General features: G+C 58.2%; 1 protein-coding gene across 1 annotated transcript; it reads left to right on the forward strand.

Annotated features, from left to right (window-relative positions):
• The first annotated feature begins 12,332 nt into the window (after positions 1 to 12,332).
• On the forward strand, positions 12,333 to 16,717 carry GOT1 (glutamic-oxaloacetic transaminase 1). The gene is made up of 9 exons (XM_069796727.1): positions 12,333 to 12,553; positions 12,909 to 13,090; positions 13,671 to 13,794; positions 14,028 to 14,140; positions 14,336 to 14,440; positions 15,020 to 15,170; positions 15,306 to 15,471; positions 15,601 to 15,743; positions 16,030 to 16,717. The coding sequence occupies exons 1-9, from the start codon at positions 12,439 to 12,441 to the stop codon at positions 16,167 to 16,169; spliced, it is 1,239 nt and encodes a 412-aa protein (XP_069652828.1). The 5' UTR covers positions 12,333 to 12,438; the 3' UTR covers positions 16,170 to 16,717.
• The last annotated feature ends 515 nt before the right edge of the window (positions 16,718 to 17,232 follow it).

A 17,232-nucleotide genomic window follows, 5' to 3' on the forward strand; every position in this document is an offset into this window, starting at 1 on the left:
GCAGGGAGCAGGAGCCACCAGCAGCCCGAGTGAGAAGAGCGAAATCAGGCTGGGACATATAAACAAGGTGTTTGTAAGACACCTGATGTGATCCTGCTGCACTTAGAAAGTGTTAGCCTGAGCACTGAATCCCACTTGTGGCTCAGTGTTTCAAGTTGCGGTTCTTGGAGAAAGCTCAGGGAAGAACTAGATCAGAAATTCAGGAAACATGACATACTGGAGAAGGCTGAAGGACCAGGGTAGCTTGGTATCAAGACGAAAAGACTGCAGGGAAATAAGATAAAAGTCTTTAAATGCATAAAGCCCTGCTACAAAGCATGAGATAATGGGCTATTCCTTGTTTTCAGGGTGGGTAGAAGAAGAAGAAGCCATCATCTCACCCTGCAATGACTGTGGTAAAGGAGATTAAAACTCGTTTTTCTTGGGAGCTGTCTTCACCACTAGAGGCTTATTTTAGGAAGAGGTTAAGACAAAAGCTTCACCAGGAAGTGTTTGCCTCATTCAGGAGTAGGCAGACAGGCTAGGTGACCTTTCAAGGGCCTTCCAGGCTTATTTTTTATAATTCTATGAATACGGATACTAAAAAGAGAAAACATCATTTTGCCTCTGGCCAGTCTATTCGGGACTGGTCCTTGCTGGGTGTGTTTTGCTTCAGCTGTGAATGTTGTCCAGGTTTCCATCATCTCCATCAGCTTTTTTTTGTTATTTACTTGTAAGAATTTTTTTCTTTCTGTCCAATTTTTTCCCTGTGTCTACATCTCTGTGGTCCTACTTTTGCCAGAATGGTCATATGCCTTGTGTGGTCCCCCCAAGCCCTGCACAGAGAGACCTTCTCTTCCCCACCTGATGGACCATATGCTTATACTTGGGATCCAAGAGCATCCTGGGGCAGACTCCATCTTGCTCATGGATTTGCCTGGTGACAGATTCCTGGTGTTGTAAGCTCGTATCTTGCTCGTGGTTTCACTTCCATCACAAGGCTCCTGTGGGTCGTCCATGGGCTGGGTGTTTTTCTAAGACAGGATGAGCAACTGTCGTCTCCCTCCATCTGTGGGTTTGCAGATGTCGACTGTTCAGTGTTTACGCTGAGGTCGTGCGATGGGAATTTTTCTATGCATATCAGTGACACGATATATTTTTACTCACGATGTTTAAGATCAGAGTTAGTCATTAGATCACCTATGTTGATCTCCCCGACTGCCTCATCTTGTTATTGTTTCTGGATCCGAATAACTTGGGGTTTCACTAATGCACAAAAGCATGTGGTCTGGAGGAGCAAGGGAGTTCATGGTTTGGTCTTACTTAATCACTGATGGTTAATCCACTGGCTAATTAGCATTGCTCAGAAAATGTATGTCGTGTTTCTTATGCAGGTTTGTCTAGCTTTTAATTTCCAGCCATTGATTCTTGTTCTGCATTTTTTGGCTGGAATAAAAACGCTTTAGCACACAGTATTTTCTTACTATGAGAGTACTTGTGCATAGCAGTCAAATTTCTTAAGCTTTTTTATGAAGAAAACAGGTTGAGCTTGATTTTGTCACTGTGGGGTGCATTCTCCTGCACTTGTGTCTTTTCTGTGGCTGTTTTCTGCACCCTCTCTCATTTCACAGAATAATTTTGGCCTCAGGAGCTCTGGCAGTACAGCCCGCTGGTTGGGCCTTGATCCGTCGAATTTTGGAAATGTCTGAAGATGCAGATCCCACTGCCTCGCTGTGTCCCTGTGCCAGTGTTCAGTTTTTAACCGACCTTGTGTCTCCCACTTCCAGCCCACACCTCCCCAGTCTGGCTGCAAGGATGCTATGGGAGACGGTGAAAACCAGGCGGGGGGAGGGAATCACATCTGTGGCTCTCCCTTCATCTGCATCTTTCTAAAAGGGGGCACCAGGCTAGTCGCAGTATCTCAGGGCTGGCATCCCATCCCCTGCTGCATAAGACACTGCCTCGTAACTCCCATTCACTGGGCCCCCTGCTCTGATGCCCAGGACTGCATTCGCCATGTGGTCCTAGCATCGAGCTCACATCCAGCTGCTCGCCCCTGGGACCCCAAACCAACCCCGCTCAGTGCCAGAGCCCTGCCTTGGCCCCTGCCACCCAGAGGGATAGCCCACTTTCTTCGCTGAGACATCCAGCTTGTCATTCAGCTCAGTCAAAACCCACGACCAGGTGACTCCATCCCCTCTGCCATGCGCCAGACTGCAGCCGAGGTTGGCAGCAGCGAGTTGGTGCTCTCAGCTCGCCTGTGTCTGTGCTGGGTACCTGGAGTCCAGTGCTGACCTTTCTTGACACAATTTCAGCAACATCCCCCCGTTGAGAACGACTTCTGGAGACTGGTCAGAATGTAGGTAATAGATGGGCAATCAGCATTAATTAGGACAAATACTTAACCGGAATATTGTTAAGCACCTTACAGATACCCATAGGTCTGACACCCGCAGCCTCACTGCTCTCCCTGTTTCTCTGAAGCCATTGCTTTTGGTCCTACAGGCAGTTTGAGTCCCTGCTGGAGTCTCACAGACAAACCTCTTTGTTTCCCATTTTCAAGCAAGATTTCCTCAGAAGATCCTTTGAAGACAGCTATTGACTAATAATATCTTCACCATATATGGTGCATTTCATTCTCAGCTTGTGCGCGGCTGTGAGCATGCGTTACCCTGCGTGCCGCAAGCAGTCAGTCAGGGGCTGGCCAGCGAGCGTGTGTTCTCCAGCCCAGCGCAGCTGCACGCTGTGGAGACCCAAGGCTCGGGTACAAAACCAGGTACATTTTGGCCAGGCCTCTGCTTTTCCTTCCATGCAACGTCAAAGCTGGACAGGTTTGGCCTGTGCAGTGCAGATGACTGCGCTACGTGTGCTTTTATAGTGTAGCATTTCAAAGGGCTGGTTGCGAGGAGGTGCATGCACATTTCCTGTACGTCTGGCCAAAAATCCGATACTTGAGAGCGCTGGGGAACCCTACAGTTTTGCAGAACATGCCATTTTGATGTTCACAAAAGACAAGGCATTGCCAAAACCTGGGGAATGGAGTGGAAGGTGCCAGCATTATTTTCCTGCTCCTGGCTTCACTTAGTTTTATTTCTCACTCTGCCCCTCCGTGACCAAATGACTGGCTTGTTCCTGCACCGTGCGGGTCCCAGCCCTGTGAGGGACAGTGGTGGGATGTGCCCCAGCTGGGATGGGGGCTCAGGTTTAGCTTTGCTCTGTGCTGGTGACTCGGAGGCGGCCAAGGCGCGAGCGACTGCACCAGTGCTGATGTGACACGTGCCAGGCTGGGGGAGTGCAGGTGTCTGGCTCCGGAGGGCAGGTATGTCCCCAGGTGCCAGCTGTGCCATCAAGAGCACCTTTTTGTGCAGGTCAGCCCCCTCAAACCTGCCCAAACGTGCCGGGGTCTCTCTAATGGTCAGGCAGGAGGACAGACCTGGTGCTTCCAGGTCTCCTCTCATGACATCCGCCGAGTCCGCTTCCTGCACTAATCTTGTCCTTCTATCCAAAACAATTATGGAGGGCTTGTTGGTTTTGGCACAGTCCTTTATTTACAGATCCCATCCTGCTTATAGCTCATGGTTTCATTATCCTCTAGATGTTTACAGAGCTCCTTTTCTTAATATTTGTGCCATTATTTTACTAGGGACCCGGGTGAGACTTTCCAGACAGTAATTGTCTGGCTCATCCTCTCCCCCACCAGCTCTTTCTGCAGAAGTACACATCTCCCTGCTGTCCCTGCCTGCCCGGGGCGCCCAGTGAGGCAGGGATGGGCAGGCCTGTGGGCAGTAGCAGAGAGGTGTCCCGCTGTGAGGATGCGGGGAGGGATGTGCAGAGGGGGCAGCTGCCCTGCTGCGCCCTGCCGCCCACACCACGTGTCCACCCTGCAGCCCCTTGTTGCTGCATCTGGGTCACCGATGTGCTCCCGTAGCCTTGAGCTCCTGATGGACACCCCCTTCCCCCCGCACCCCTGCGCACCCTGCTCCCAGGGTCAGGGCATGGGTGCACATCCCTGGCTGGGGCACTAGCCCTTCGGGGGGCTTTTGGCTGGCTGGGGACCACATCCTGGGAAGGCAGACGGTAGCAAACCTGGCGCTGGGGTTTTGGGGTCATTAGCATGGTGCAGACGTGGGTCGGCGGCTTATGCTGTACATCGCTCTGATGCGGGTTCCTGCCTCTGGGCCGTCTGTCACAGGGGCTTGTTTAACCTTCTTTGCCACAATATCTCGCAGTCTTTAATCTGTTTATCCTCGTAACCCCGCTATGAGGTGAAGGATAGTTATCCTCATTTCAGAGGTAGGGAACTGAAGGGATTCTTTTCAAATGTAGATCAGTGTTTAATGATGCAGAGATAAAGATTTTAAAAACATGCCCGAGACAACAGGCGTAACACGTGTAACTGAGCTGGGTGTTTCTGCAAATCCCATTAAGAGCCTCTGCCTTTTTCAGCTGCTGCTGTTTTGGGGCAGACCTGGCACAGGGACCCATGGAGGTGCCAGGCGGGCTCCAGCCTCCTGGCCCATTAGCCAGGCACAGGCCAGGCATGGGGAGACAGAGCTGACCCCACTCCTGCCATTCTGTTTCCCTGGGTGCGCTGGGCGTGTGCGGTGCCACAGCAGCCTCTGCTCAAAGCAGGTGCTGAAACCTGAAATGCCTGAGTGCGTAAGATCCTCGGCTGCATTTAGGGATGAAACCTAAAGCCTGTTTATGCTGCGAGTGTGTGCATAGAAGTGTAAGGTAGGGAATACGAGGGGGTGCTTGTGCAGTATCCCTCTGGCTGTGCAACACAGGCAGCGCCAAGCCCACTGCACCGCTGAATGAGGAGCGAGCGACAACAGCAGGCTCTCTTTGCTGTCACTGCCTGGGCGATTGATATCTGCAGTAGATCTGGTTAAAAACCTGGAGCTGTGGTTTCTGCGCAGTGATCCTGGCAAAAGTGTCACCGGCTGCTGCGCAGGCCCTTCCCAGCGGCTGGCCGGCGGGGTTTGGTGCAGGTCTCCCTGCTGCTGCTGCTGCTGCTGCTCCTGGGCAATTGTTGCTGTGCTTGTGGGAACGCAGTGGCTCGGGCTGTGTGGAGGTCAGTGCTTTTGTCTTGCTGCAGGGAGTTTATCTCTGCGGATCTTGCCTGCTTTCCTGGGTCAGGCTTCACCTCCGCTGTTATCAGCAAATGCAGGAACAGCCCGGTCCAGAGCCAGGCTGCGTAGGAACCTCTCGACCCCCTTGCAGCGGGAGGCTGCGCTCTCACATCCCTCCCACGCTAACGGGCACTGGCCAGGCCCGAGCCCGAGGGCTGGGTATGGGATGTGCACGGCCCCGTGGTCGCCGTTCCCCCTGCACCGCTTCGGCAGTGCCGTTCCCGTGCACCCCGGCGGTGCGGGGCGCAGGCGGCGTGGGGCACAGGCAGCGGGCACGGTGGCATGCCGGCAGCAGCCCCACGCTTGCAGCCTTGTGTTTTGCAGCAGCGGCTGCAGCCAGCAGCAAAGGAGGAGGCAGCAGAGCTGTTGGGGCCCTCCCCAGTCTCATCTCCCATTGGGTCCTCCACCCCAAACACAGAGAGGACAGATCCCCAGTGGCAGCGCTGGTGGCACCGATTCCCCCTTCCCTGCCGGGCTGTCCCGTCCCAGCGCACCCTCCCCTTCCCAGCAGCTCCAGCCGGACCCCTCCAGCTGTCTCCAGAAACCCAAACCATTAGCATTTCCTGTTCAAACATTTCTAATAAATAGATGGAGACATCATGCCACAAGCCTGCAAGTGACCCAGAGGCGGGTCCGAGGCCGGGATGGACACGACCACCCAGCGCCCGACCCCCTGGCTGAGCGCCAGCCCTGCCTTTGTTTGAATTCCCGGGTGAGTAAGCACTCGGCTGACGCCAGCCAAAACGCCGTAAGAAATTATTTTTGATATTAAATAAATTGTTTTCAGTAAATCTGTTCCTACACCAAGGTCCAGAAACTACCCGCAACACCGGGCTCCCTGCAAGGGAGCTGGAGTCCTCTTTCCTGGCCTCATCCCAGCCGTGCCGGGGCAAACGCCCTGCCCGGAGGGGTCCAGCTGGGACCGGCTGTGCTACAGATGTCTCCGTCCTGCTGGCCCCATGGGTGCAGTCGGGCTCCTGCAGCTGCCCGGCAGCCTGGGCACGCCGCGGCGGAGCAGCTCCTTGTGACATGTCGGGTGTCTCTGTCCCAAGGCACGAGCGAGTCTCGCTGGTGAGGGGGCAGAGGCTTGGACAGGGCGTTCACTACCTCTAGGGGTGGCAGCTATCTCCCCACATCAGACCTCCCAAAAATAGCTTCCTTGGCTGTGCAAAAGTCCATCCCTTGACATAGCAGTGTCTGTCCTGCTCCAGGGCTAGGGATGCTCGGGAACCCACAGCCCAGTCTTTTCTCCATTGGTCCTCTGCACCCTTGGGAAACCATCTTTAATGTGCCGGGTACCGGGCATCAGCGCCTGGGCAGGTCATTGTCCACAGACTGGTCTCCTGACATCTGCCAGTGGGTGCTGATGCAAAAGGAAATATTAGGGGAAAGCAGATCTCTGAAATGTGCTTTCCCAGCCCCAGTGTCTCATCCCATGGTGAGCACCGGGACCAGCCCATCCCTTGCCCCTTTCAGGGCCAGTGCTTCCCCAGGGTGCCTGTGCTCCTCCTGGGTGCCTGGGGGATGAGCGGATGCCGTAGAAGTGAGCATGGCCATGGGATAGGTCCTGAGTAGTCCCTGGGCCAGGCTGGCACTCCAGGGACATCAGGACTGATGTGCAAAATCGGTTTAAATAGCGAAATGGTGAACCTTTGGCTGTGCCCAGGCAGCAGCAATGGCAGGAGAGTTTGAGCCTGATTGGGTTGGTGGATATGCTCCTTCTTGGGGGTGCACAGGCTTTGTCCTCACTGCTCTGGGTTGCTCTCTGTCTTTCAGCTGGAAACAAAGAAGATGGATATGGAGCTAACCAAGCTCTGTCATGGTGGCAATTAAGAAGAATACCAGGAATATAGCTTCCACTAATTTTTTTTTTTTTTTTTTTTTTAATTACGTTTTGCTGAAGCCAAAACTTCCTTCAGGAACATGGTGTTTAAAGGCCAAATTTTGCTGTTGAAATCTTCTGAAGCATTTAAAGAGGCTGAAATGTTCCTTAAAAGAGAAGATGTAGATGTTCTGCTCCAGAAGTCTTCATTCAGTGGGATGTTATGCTCCAGCATTATAAGACTTCAGAAACTGAAATGCAGTGAAACCACATTTTAAATAATTTGGTTTATGGAGAAATTATAAAGTCTTTTCTGATTTGGAATTATTTCATTTCTTTAGAGCTTCTGCCTTGCTCAAGGGAAACTCCTGTTGCTCCCACCTACAGCAGGCGAGAGAGGAGGTGGGACGATGTGTCGGGGTCAGGCAGCCACCACGGGCACAGTACCCGAGTGAGCGGCTGCCGAGCACCCGCGTGTTCACCTGCAGCTCAGCAGAGCAGGAACTGATTTTTTTTGATGCTGGTGGGTGAAATCCCTGGCACTCCCTATCTGTGTGTGCAGTGGGGCTGCCGGGGGCGGGAGGGCAGGAGGTGAGTGCTCCAGGGCAGTGTGGCCGGGGGCTCAGCCTCGGGGGCACCATGGAGCTGTGGATGGGCACTGCCCGTCCCCAGCCGTGCTGGGATCCGAGCTGCTGCCGGTGCCCCGGTGCAGCAGGAAGGCAGCGGCGGGGGCCCCTTCCCAGCCCCTGACGGTGCCCCTCGGCAGGACCTGCGGCCCCCGCTGCCACCAGGGCTCGGTGCCATCAGCACTCGCAGGCGCTGACAGACGGACCAGGCGAGGGGCTGGCGGGGGCCGGAAACTCCTGATCCCTCTTTATCTGCCCCTCACCCTGCTCTCTCATCTCCCCGTCACGCTCTCCGTCTCGCCTGGTATCTCACGCTCCTGTTCCCGCGCCTCCCCGGCTGCTGGGGGGCTGCCTGCCCCTCACAGCACCCCGTAACCAGGCACTGGCCCCGCAGTCCCCCATCCCAGCCACAGTGCCGGGTTCCCAGAGACCCCAGGACCTGCCGGGCTCGCTGCTTGCAAGGAGCACGAGCCCTGAGCGAGGGGAGGCACCTCAGGTGCTTCCGTCCTGTGTTTGCATGCTGAGCATCAGCCACAGCGGCAGGCAGGTGCCTGGGATGGAGCTCTGTGGCTGCGGTGCATTGCAGGTTGGAGTGGGAGGAAAGGATCAGGCCCAGCTCAGCATCATCATGTGCACTGAGGAGGTGAAGGAGGCTCACTGCTGTCTTCCCCAAATGTGCCAGCTGCTCCTGGGCTAGGGTCCAGCTGGGTACCAGCTCAAAACCAAGCATGAACCTTTCACTTGGCTCTCCTGGCACCCCTGATCCCCATCGCTCCATTGCAAACCCACTGCCCCAGCTGGGCAGGGTGGCGGTGGCGGGGGGGGTGTCAGCATCCCCAGTTAATGTAGCTGCCCCTAAACGCACTGCCAGAGATCAGCTAATCTGATAATTACAGCAACAAAAGCCATTTAGACAAACCATGACCTGACCCCGGGAGCTTGGAATGAAAACATTTTACCCTCCTCTGTCTGGATCCTGCACTGAGAAAACATCTGTATTCGCAGGATGGCTGGGAAAACAGCCCCTGCACAGCACCCACTGGGAACGGCTGTGGCTCTGCTCCCTGCCCGCACGCTGCCTGCACCCAATCTTAGCCTGAGATGGGCAGCACCTTGGGGCAGGGCAGCCTAAACCCTTGCTGTGATGCTGGGATTGAGGGTCGCCTGGCGCTGGGCTCTTTGGCGAGGAAGAGGATGAGATAGAGGCTGTAGGGGTGTGAGGGTGGACCTTGCAAGGGGGAGTGAAGGGGACGGGGTGAGCAGAGCTCATCTGTACTGTCCCAGGAAGGGCTTTTTCCAGGCCCACATGGGGCTCAACAGTGCAGGGAGGGCAGCACCTGGTCCTCAGTGGTCCCCACATCCCTGCAGCAGCCTGAGCAATGCAGGAGCCGGGCTGGCCGCCGAGCCCCCCTACCTCTGGCTCCCAGGAGGGGCTGAGTGCGGGGGGCCGTGCCTGCGTGCGGTGCGGCAGTGCATGCCCAGGGGGGCTCCTTCGCTCTGGGTAAGGTGTGCAAGCCTCCCCATTGAGTGGCAGGTCATTGCTGGCTGTCAGTCAGAGGCAGGAGATGAAGGGAGGGTTGCCTCAGGGCCGGCTCCCATGTTTCTTCTGCTTTTACATACATTTTGGTGGCACCCTTTGTGTAGGCTGGGGAGATGAAAGCTCAGGGCCAGAGGGATCTTGCTAACCCACAGCCACCCGGCTCAGGGGCCCGGCGGCCTGCTGCTTTGTGCCTGTCTGTCTTGTTCCTGCATGTGTTCCCAGCAGAGCCCCACTCTGCGCCGCCAAGGGCATGGGACGCTGGCCGGGCTGGGGGCAGCCAGGCGCACCGGCAGGTAACTCCTGCTGGGTCAGCGACCCCGGCCTCGCAGGCACAGGCAGCAGCACAGACGGTCTCCTCCGGGCCGGCAGCACTGAACTCAGGCTGCCCAGGAGCCCCTGAGGAAGGAGAGCAAGACAGTGCTGATTTGGGGAAACCGCATTTTTTTCCTGCGACTGGCACTGCTCAGCCTGCTCTGGCAGTCCCAAGCAGTGGCTTGGTGCAGCCAGCTTGGCAGGCAGAACCCCTGCACCATTGTGACTTCCCTGCTCTGCACTGAGAAAGGGCTTGGCCATGTCCCTAAATATCCCAGTGCTCTTTGGAGAGTGGTGGGATTAGAAACCGGTAAGCACGGTGAGAGCCTGCCACTCTGGGGACTCCCCAGCATTTCTGCCTGCTCCAGAAATAGGATGCTCTAAGCAGCCTTGGTCAGCTTTTCCCATCGCAGCATCCCACTTGTGCAGTCCTTTACTCCCCGTGAGCAGGAAACACGATTCACCCTGTGGTGGGCTACCCCCATTTACCTCTGATGCTCTTGTTCTCATCAGCTGCTTCCCTGCTCAGCACTGCAGCGTCTCTCATTTAGCAGCATCCACAGACCTCAAGAAACCCAAGCGCTCTTCATCCAGTTGGGGCTAGAGTTAAGCTTAGGGTTAGAGTTAAGGGTAGGGTTAGATTTAAGGTTAGGGCTAGAGTTAAGGGTGGGGTTCGGAATTGCCCTCACAAGGTCAGGCGTTTGCAGGGTCTCACAGCTATTGCAGAGAGCAGACCTGAAGCCCCTTCTGGGTTTCCGCTTGGCCTTTTCTCAAGGTCCGATAAAGGTTTTGTCTGAGTTGGACTAAAAACCCCACCAGGGCCAAGGCCTTGGTCTAGTGCTACTGTCTTGCTCTTCTGCCTTTCCCATTACGCTGTTTTCTCCAGAGGCAGGAGCGCTGGCATGCTGCTGCGCCGCCGGGCAGCTCTACCTCTTCCCTGCTCTCATGCTAAGCAGAAAGTGCACTGGGCAGTTCTTCCAGGTGCTGCCCGGAGCTGGGGGAGGCAAGGGCTGTGCCCCCGGGCGCCCTCCCAGGCAGCCGGGCTGCGGAGCCACCTTCGGCATGGGAGGGGGGTGAGGAGCCGAACTGGTTTTCAGAGGGATCTTGGCTGGGTTAACAAAGGGTTGTATGACACGGGTTGTCTGCAAAAGCGTTTGGGGACAGCATGGCCTTTCCTGTCCCGTATCCCCGTGGTTTATGTCACGAGGGGCGGGGGGGTCGCGCTGCCGGGGGTTTTCGCGGCGTCCTTCCCCTTTCCCAGATGCTGCAGGGTCGCGGGCGGATTCCCACAAACTTCAGAAGCCGCTTGAGCCAGGCGGCAGGTTCCTAACGGAGCCGGCCACGCACCGGGGGGCAGCGAGCCCCCTCCCCGGGGATGCGCGGCGGGATGCTCGGGCGGCCCTGGGCCGCCCGTCCCGTCGGGCCGGGCCGGGCCGGGCCGGAGCCGGTGCCGCCTTGCGGTGCCGCTCCCCGCGGGGGTTGCGGGGTAAGCGGCGGGGCAAGCGGCGGGGCCGGTCCCGGCGGCGGCGCGATGCGCGGGCCGGCTCTGCCCTCTGCCGACATCCCCCAGCACAGCCGCCGCTCCCGGCCGTGTGCCGCTCCGCCGCGCCCCGCGACGGCGTCCGCCCCGACGCCCAGGGACCCCAGAGGTCCCCGCACGGCTGGAGGGAGGCTCCCCGGGCGGTGGGCGGCCCGCAAGAGCCACAGAGGCTCGGGGCGCCCCGTGGGAAGCGCTGCGCCTGCGGGAAGGATGCAGAGCTGGGCGGCAAGGCGCCACGAGAAATTCCCTGCGGATAAGCACGATGCCGTGCGCTCGGGGAGAAGGGCCCCGAGCTAAGCAGTGATCCCAAAGGCTCCCCGCGGGCCGGAGCAAGGCTCGCCTTGGCGGTGGTTGCCACCGGCCGGAGGCTCTTGCTGGGAGGGGAGACGCCCCCAGGCGACCCCGGCGTTTCTCCGGGGCTGGGAGGCTCTCGGGGGGGCAACCCCACAGCGCCTGACCTGCAGGTGGCCGGGAATCGGGAAAGTGCCTTAAAAACCCCGGGGCAGCTGCACTGGAGGGTGCCCGTGACCCGCCCTGGGGTGGAAACACCCCCCGCCCTCACAGCCCTCCTCGTCCGGGTCACCGCACCCCTGGGAGCACCCTGCACCCCGGGCACTGCACCTGCACCCACCGCACCCGGGCACGGCCCTCCTAGCACCCCCCTGCACCCCCCAAGCCTTGCACCCCGGCACCCTCCCGCACCCCCGGGCACGGCCCTGCACGGCCCCCCTGGGGCTGCCGTGCACCCCAGCTTTGCACTCCAGGGCTCATCTGCACCCACGCGTACGCTGCACCCCGGGCCCCCTATGGGGACCGTGCCGTGAGCCCCGAGCACTGCGCCCCGAGCACTGCACCCCCGAGCGCTGCCGCCGAGCAGCGCTGCCTCGGGCACGACATCCCCGGCAGCACCCCGTACCACGGGCATTGCACCACGGGACCACCCCGCACCCCCATCGCTGCCGCTCCCGGACGCCTCCCCCGGGACGCTGCACCCCCGCAACCCCTGTGACGGCTTTGCACCCCTGCGCCGCGGCCCCGGGCCTGCCGGCACCCCCCGGTCGCGGCCCCGGTCCCGGTCCCGGCCGCGGTCCCGGTGCCGGCCCCACGCCGCGCCCCCGGGCGCTGCACCCCGGGGCGGCCCCGCCGCGCGCCTCCTGCCCAACCCGCGCGCGCCGAGGAGGGGGTGGGGCCGGGGGGGGGGGCGCCGGCGGCCAATAGGCAGCGCCTGCGTCTCCGCGCCGCTCGCGTCAGCGGGCGCCGCGACCGCCGCCGGCCGGCGGCCCCGCTGCGATTGGCTGCGCGCTCTCCGCCCGAGGGGCCGCAGGGCCGCCGCTGGCTGGCGGCGGGGGCGGGGCCGCCGGCTGCCCGCTGATTGGCGGCGGCGTGCGGCGGCACCGCCCCGCCGGTGAAGGTGAGCGTCTCCTCCAGGCGCCGCGCGCCGCCCGTAACGGAGCGGAGCGGAGCAGAGCGGAGGGGGCCGCGCCGCCATGGCCGCCTCCATCTTCACCGCCGTCCCCCGCGCCCCGCCTGTCGCCGTCTTCAAGCTCACGGCGGACTTCCGGGAGGACGGGGATGCGCGGAAGGTCAACCTGGGCGTGGGCGGTGAGTCCGCGGCCTCCCCCCGGCCCGGCGGGGCCCTTCTCTGCGGGGCAGGCCGGCCGGCGCCCTTGCGGCGGCCCCGGCACCTGCCGGAGCGACTGGGCGGCAGCGGCGGGACCCGGGCTCGAAAGGTCACCGGGCCGCGGCGAGGCTGGGTGCGGGCGGGGCGGAGGCAGGGCAGGGCAGGCAGCGGGTCACCGGCGAGCGGGTCACCGGCGAGCGTCAAGGTCGTGGGGGCGGCCCCGCGCCGGCCTGCCCGCCGTTCTTGGGTGTCGGTGCCCCGGACAGGCCCCACCGGGGACCGGGAGGCCCAGCGTCCCGCCGGGTGTGGGAAGGACGGCTCTCCTTCTCCTCGCAGCCTACCGCACGGACGAGGGGCAGCCATGGGTCCTGCCGGTGGTGAAGAAGGTGGAGCAGATGATCGCCAACGACAACAGCCTGAACCACGAGTACCTGCCCATCCTGGGCCTGCCCGAGTTCCGGGCCAACGCCTCCCGGATCGCCCTGGGTGACGACAGCCCCGCCATCAAGGAGAACCGGGTAGGTGGTGGACAGGGAGCGAGACCGCTCCTTGATGGGAGAGCCGCTGGGACCCCCGGCACGTCTATGCAGCAGACGGAGCAGAAGAGCACAAATGTGCAGAGTAACTGCATTTTGGGGATTTGGGGATTGCTCTGACGTGGTCTTTACTGGTCGTAGGTTACTTGATGAAGCCATGTACTTGAAGCTGTTTGTGCAAGTGGTCGTAGTTTTTGGGAAAGACCGGACGTGGGCTGTGATTGGAATTTGTTTTTTCCTTCATCTTTTAATGGTTGCCCCACGGGAAACTGAAGTCAGATAATAGACTACCTTTCCTGAAATAAGCTGCTAGCTGGGGATCTGCTCTGTGCCAAAAAGTAATGGGAATAACTGGAGTCTATTTATAACTGTAGAAGGTGTCTGGATGGGCCTGAGCGCTGAAAGAGGTTGAAGACCACTGGAAGGGGATGGTGTCCTGCCTGGGGCGACCCCAGGGAGCACGTCTGGGATCCTGTCTCGCTCTTGCAAGAGCCCCTGTTCTCTGCACACCAAAGGCGAGGTTGACCTGGGTGGACCCTGCTGGCAACTCTCTCTGTTGCAGATTGGAAGCGTTCAGTCCTTGGGTGGGACAGGCGCTCTGCGTATCGGCGCGGAGTTTCTGAGGCGGTGGTACAATGGAAACAACAACACGGCGACCCCAGTCTACATCTCCGCTCCGTCCTGGGGTGAGTGCTGTTGTCAGTGCTGCTGCCTCCTTGCAGAGAGTCCTGTGGGTCAGTGGGTGAGGGAGGAACGGCAGGGGCCTGGGCGGTGAGAGAGGGGCCTTCCTCTTGTGGATTAAGGGAGCGTAAGTGTCTCCGTCACGTATTTTGGTGGCATTTAGGGAGGTACTGGGACTGGAGAAGGTGGCTTGCTGGAGGTGGGGCCCGCTTTTCTGAAAAGTGATTTCTTTCCTCAGAGAACCACAACTCTGTGTTTGTGGATGCTGGCTTTAAAGATATTAGAACCTACCACTACTGGGATGCTGCCAAGAGGGGTCTGGATCTCCAGGGGCTGCTGGATGACATGGAGGTGAGTAAAAGTTGCATGGGATGGGTGGAGCTTGGTGCTGTGCTGTTGGCAGCTGGCTGGGCTCTTGTGTGCTGTGTCTGGAAGTGGATCTCTACAAAAGAAACTGCCAGTGCCTAGAGTAGCTCAGGGCCTCTCCCGCTGCTGTGGGTGCCCAGTCTCATGTGTGTGTGTGACCAAGACCTAATCTCTCCTCAGAAAGCCCCAGAGTTCTCCATTTTCATCCTCCACGCCTGTGCGCACAACCCAACGGGCACGGACCCTACTCCTGACCAGTGGAAGCAGATTGCTGCTGTTATGAAGGTATGGGCTGCTGCTGGGGCTAAAGCAGTGCTGAGGGGACAGGTAGCTCTTGAGCCAGCCAGAGCACTTGCATCCAAAATGGGCTCTAGGGAATGGCATGAGGTGTGGCAGGAGCTGGAAGAGTCCTGCTCGGCAGGTGTTGAAGGGAGAGGTTGACAGGATGCTGGTTGTCTGTGCACAGAAGATAGAAGCATCCCAGTTCTGCTCGTGTCTCCAAGTTCTTGCTTTCAAACTCTGTGGCATGAGCTGCAGTGAGGTTTCTCGTACTGGGAAGATTATCCACGGGCACCTGCTTTTCACAGGTGCTGGACAGTAGGATGTAAGGTGGTGCATCTCTTGTGCCTGTGTCCTCAAATGCAGTTTTGTCCTGCGTTTGACCTTTTTTTTATTGACCACTTCAGTCTTCCTATTCTTTTACACCAGTAGAAAGAAAATATCTTAGTCTGGTGTTGCAGGACCGTGTTTCCTTTTAATTCACCCAGAAGCTCAATGGTCATTTTTCCCTCCTAGGGGGACAGCGGGGGGTAAAGTGAAGGTTGTGGGGAAGGGGTTTCCCTCTAACACTGTTCCTCCTTGCAGCGCCGGTTCCTGTTTCCGTTCTTCGACTCGGCGTACCAAGGTTTTGCCTCTGGCAGCCTGGACAAGGATGCCTGGGCTGTGCGATACTTTGTCTCCGAGGGCTTTGAGCTCTTCTGTGCACAGTCGTTTTCCAAGAACTTTGGGCTCTACAGTGAGTGTCTGGCAGTAAGCTGGCCCAGTAGCATCATACCCAGACAGATGGGGCTGGCATGCTGGGGGGTGGGGAGAGCGCTGCCTTGCCATGATTTGTGCAACCAATGGCTCACGTCTCTTGGCTTGTCCACAGATGAACGTGTGGGGAACCTGACTGTGGTGGGGAAGGATGCAGACAACGTGCAGCGTGTGCTTTCCCAGATGGAGAAGATTGTGCGCACCACTTGGTCCAACCCTCCCTCCCAGGGAGCACGCATTGTGGCAACTACGCTTTCTTCCCCACAGCTCTTTGCCGAGTGGTACGTGTTGCCAGGGCTGGTGGGAGAGGGAAAGCGGGGGGAAGCCGTCTCCCTGAGTGCCAGGCTTGGCCAGATGGCTCCAAACCAGACAGGTGCCTGTCCTCACGCTCTGCTTCCTGCCTGCTGCAGGAAAGGCAATGTGAAGACGATGGCAGATCGGGTCTTGCTGATGCGGTCAGAGCTCCGGTCTCGACTGGAGTCTCTTGGGACCCCGGGTACCTGGAACCACATCACAGAGCAGATCGGCATGTTTAGCTTCACAGGGTTGAACCGTAAGTACAAGGTGGCCTGGTGAAAGGAGGATTGGGTGAGGACGGTTATGCTGGGGGTCGAACTGGGCTGAAGCAGTCCAGGCAGGAATCTCTCGGGGACCTTACTGGTGTCCTGGCATCACTGCCTCTGTGGCTAGGCAGGGATGAAGCACCAGACAGCATTTTAGTGGCCAGTGCTCGAAGTTTTCTGCTTGTTGTGAAAGATTCAAGCAGCCTCGACTGGTTCTTTGGGCTTTTCTGAGCTGTGGGGTCATGGCTCTGACCTGATGTCCAATTTTTTCCCCAGCCAAGCAGGTGGAGTACATGATCAAGGAAAAACACATCTACCTGATGGCTAGTGGGCGCATCAACATGTGTGGTCTGACTACCAAGAACCTGGACTATGTGGCCAAGTCCATCCATGAAGCCGTCACAAAAATCCAGTGAAGCACATGAACAACCAAACTTACATGAAGTCACCAAAGCTGTAGTGTGTAGTCCGTGTCTTTCCCTGCTCATGGCTTGCCTTGTCCCACACCTCTTGGGGTTTAATAAAGGTGGGAGCGGTAGCTGAATCGGGGATAATCATCTTTTGTCCTTTTTGAAGTACTCCTTGCAATATAGTAAGCCAGTGCCCCCAGGAGGGTGGGGGCAGCATGAGCTGCCTTGGCTCTTGTTTGACTGACAGCAGCCTGGTCTTCAGGTGCTTAGAGCTGCATCTTTAGCACATCCAAATCGACTCCATGTAACTGATCAGTTTGATCTAGGTGAAGTCTGGTGCTGGTGCAATGTGCTGTGGGATAACAGGCCAGTCGGTTGGGATCTTTTACGGCTTGTGAACTAATGTCACTTGGTAGTATTTTGGGGAGGGGCAAAGCTGTTGCTGGCTTCCCCCTGCCCTGAGTTCTGAGCCTTATGCGAGCAAACATTCGTAATTGTGATAATTGCTTCTTTGTGTTGCTGACAGAAAATTAAACCTTCATCTCTGAACACTACCCCCGCCTTGTGTGATGAGCCTTCAGCCTGCGCTAACCTTTTCCCAGGCTGAGGTTAAAGCCTCAGCCTCCTGGTTTGTCCACTGGGTCTTACTCAGTTTGTTTCAAGGCCTTCCCTTTCTCCCTCATGGTGTGTTGCATCTCTGATGGTCGTGGTTGCTACTAATGGGGCACAGTTCTATTGGGAGAGTGTAGCTAAGAGCTCCTTGTGGCTCTATGTGAAGCTGACCAGTTCCTCCCACATCCGTCTTGCGTTCCTCTTTCTGTCCCCCTGCCCTGTGCTGTCCAGCTCATCCTGTCCATCTGTATGTGCTTGCTTTCTGGATGGTCATGTGTTACCCGGCCATCTGGCCACCTCTCCCTGGCCCAGAGCTCCTGGCCTGCTGCTCATGTGTCGAAAAGCAGATCTTTCCTGTTCCTCCTTCTCAGCAGGCCCCTGGTGAACTGCCACCTACTCCCCCTGGCTTCAGTGGGACCTGCCAGCAACAGCGTGTGTTTCTGGCACTGAAAAAGAG

Source organism: Haliaeetus albicilla, chromosome 11, assembly GCF_947461875.1.
Source record: "Haliaeetus albicilla chromosome 11, bHalAlb1.1, whole genome shotgun sequence".
NCBI classification, from domain to species: domain Eukaryota; kingdom Metazoa; phylum Chordata; class Aves; order Accipitriformes; family Accipitridae; genus Haliaeetus; species Haliaeetus albicilla.

Bases quoted from the DNA above. Each gene is read 5' to 3' on its own strand.
- GOT1 (XM_069796727.1), top strand. From the start codon at position 12,439: ATGGCCGCCTCCATCTTCACCGCCGTCCCCCGCGCCCCGCCTGTCGCC. The intron at 12,554-12,908 runs GTGAGTCCGCGG...TTCTCCTCGCAG, and splicing joins GGTCAACCTGGGCGTGGGCG to CCTACCGCACGGACGAGGGG. The intron at 13,091-13,670 runs GTAGGTGGTGGA...TCTCTGTTGCAG, and splicing joins CCGCCATCAAGGAGAACCGG to ATTGGAAGCGTTCAGTCCTT.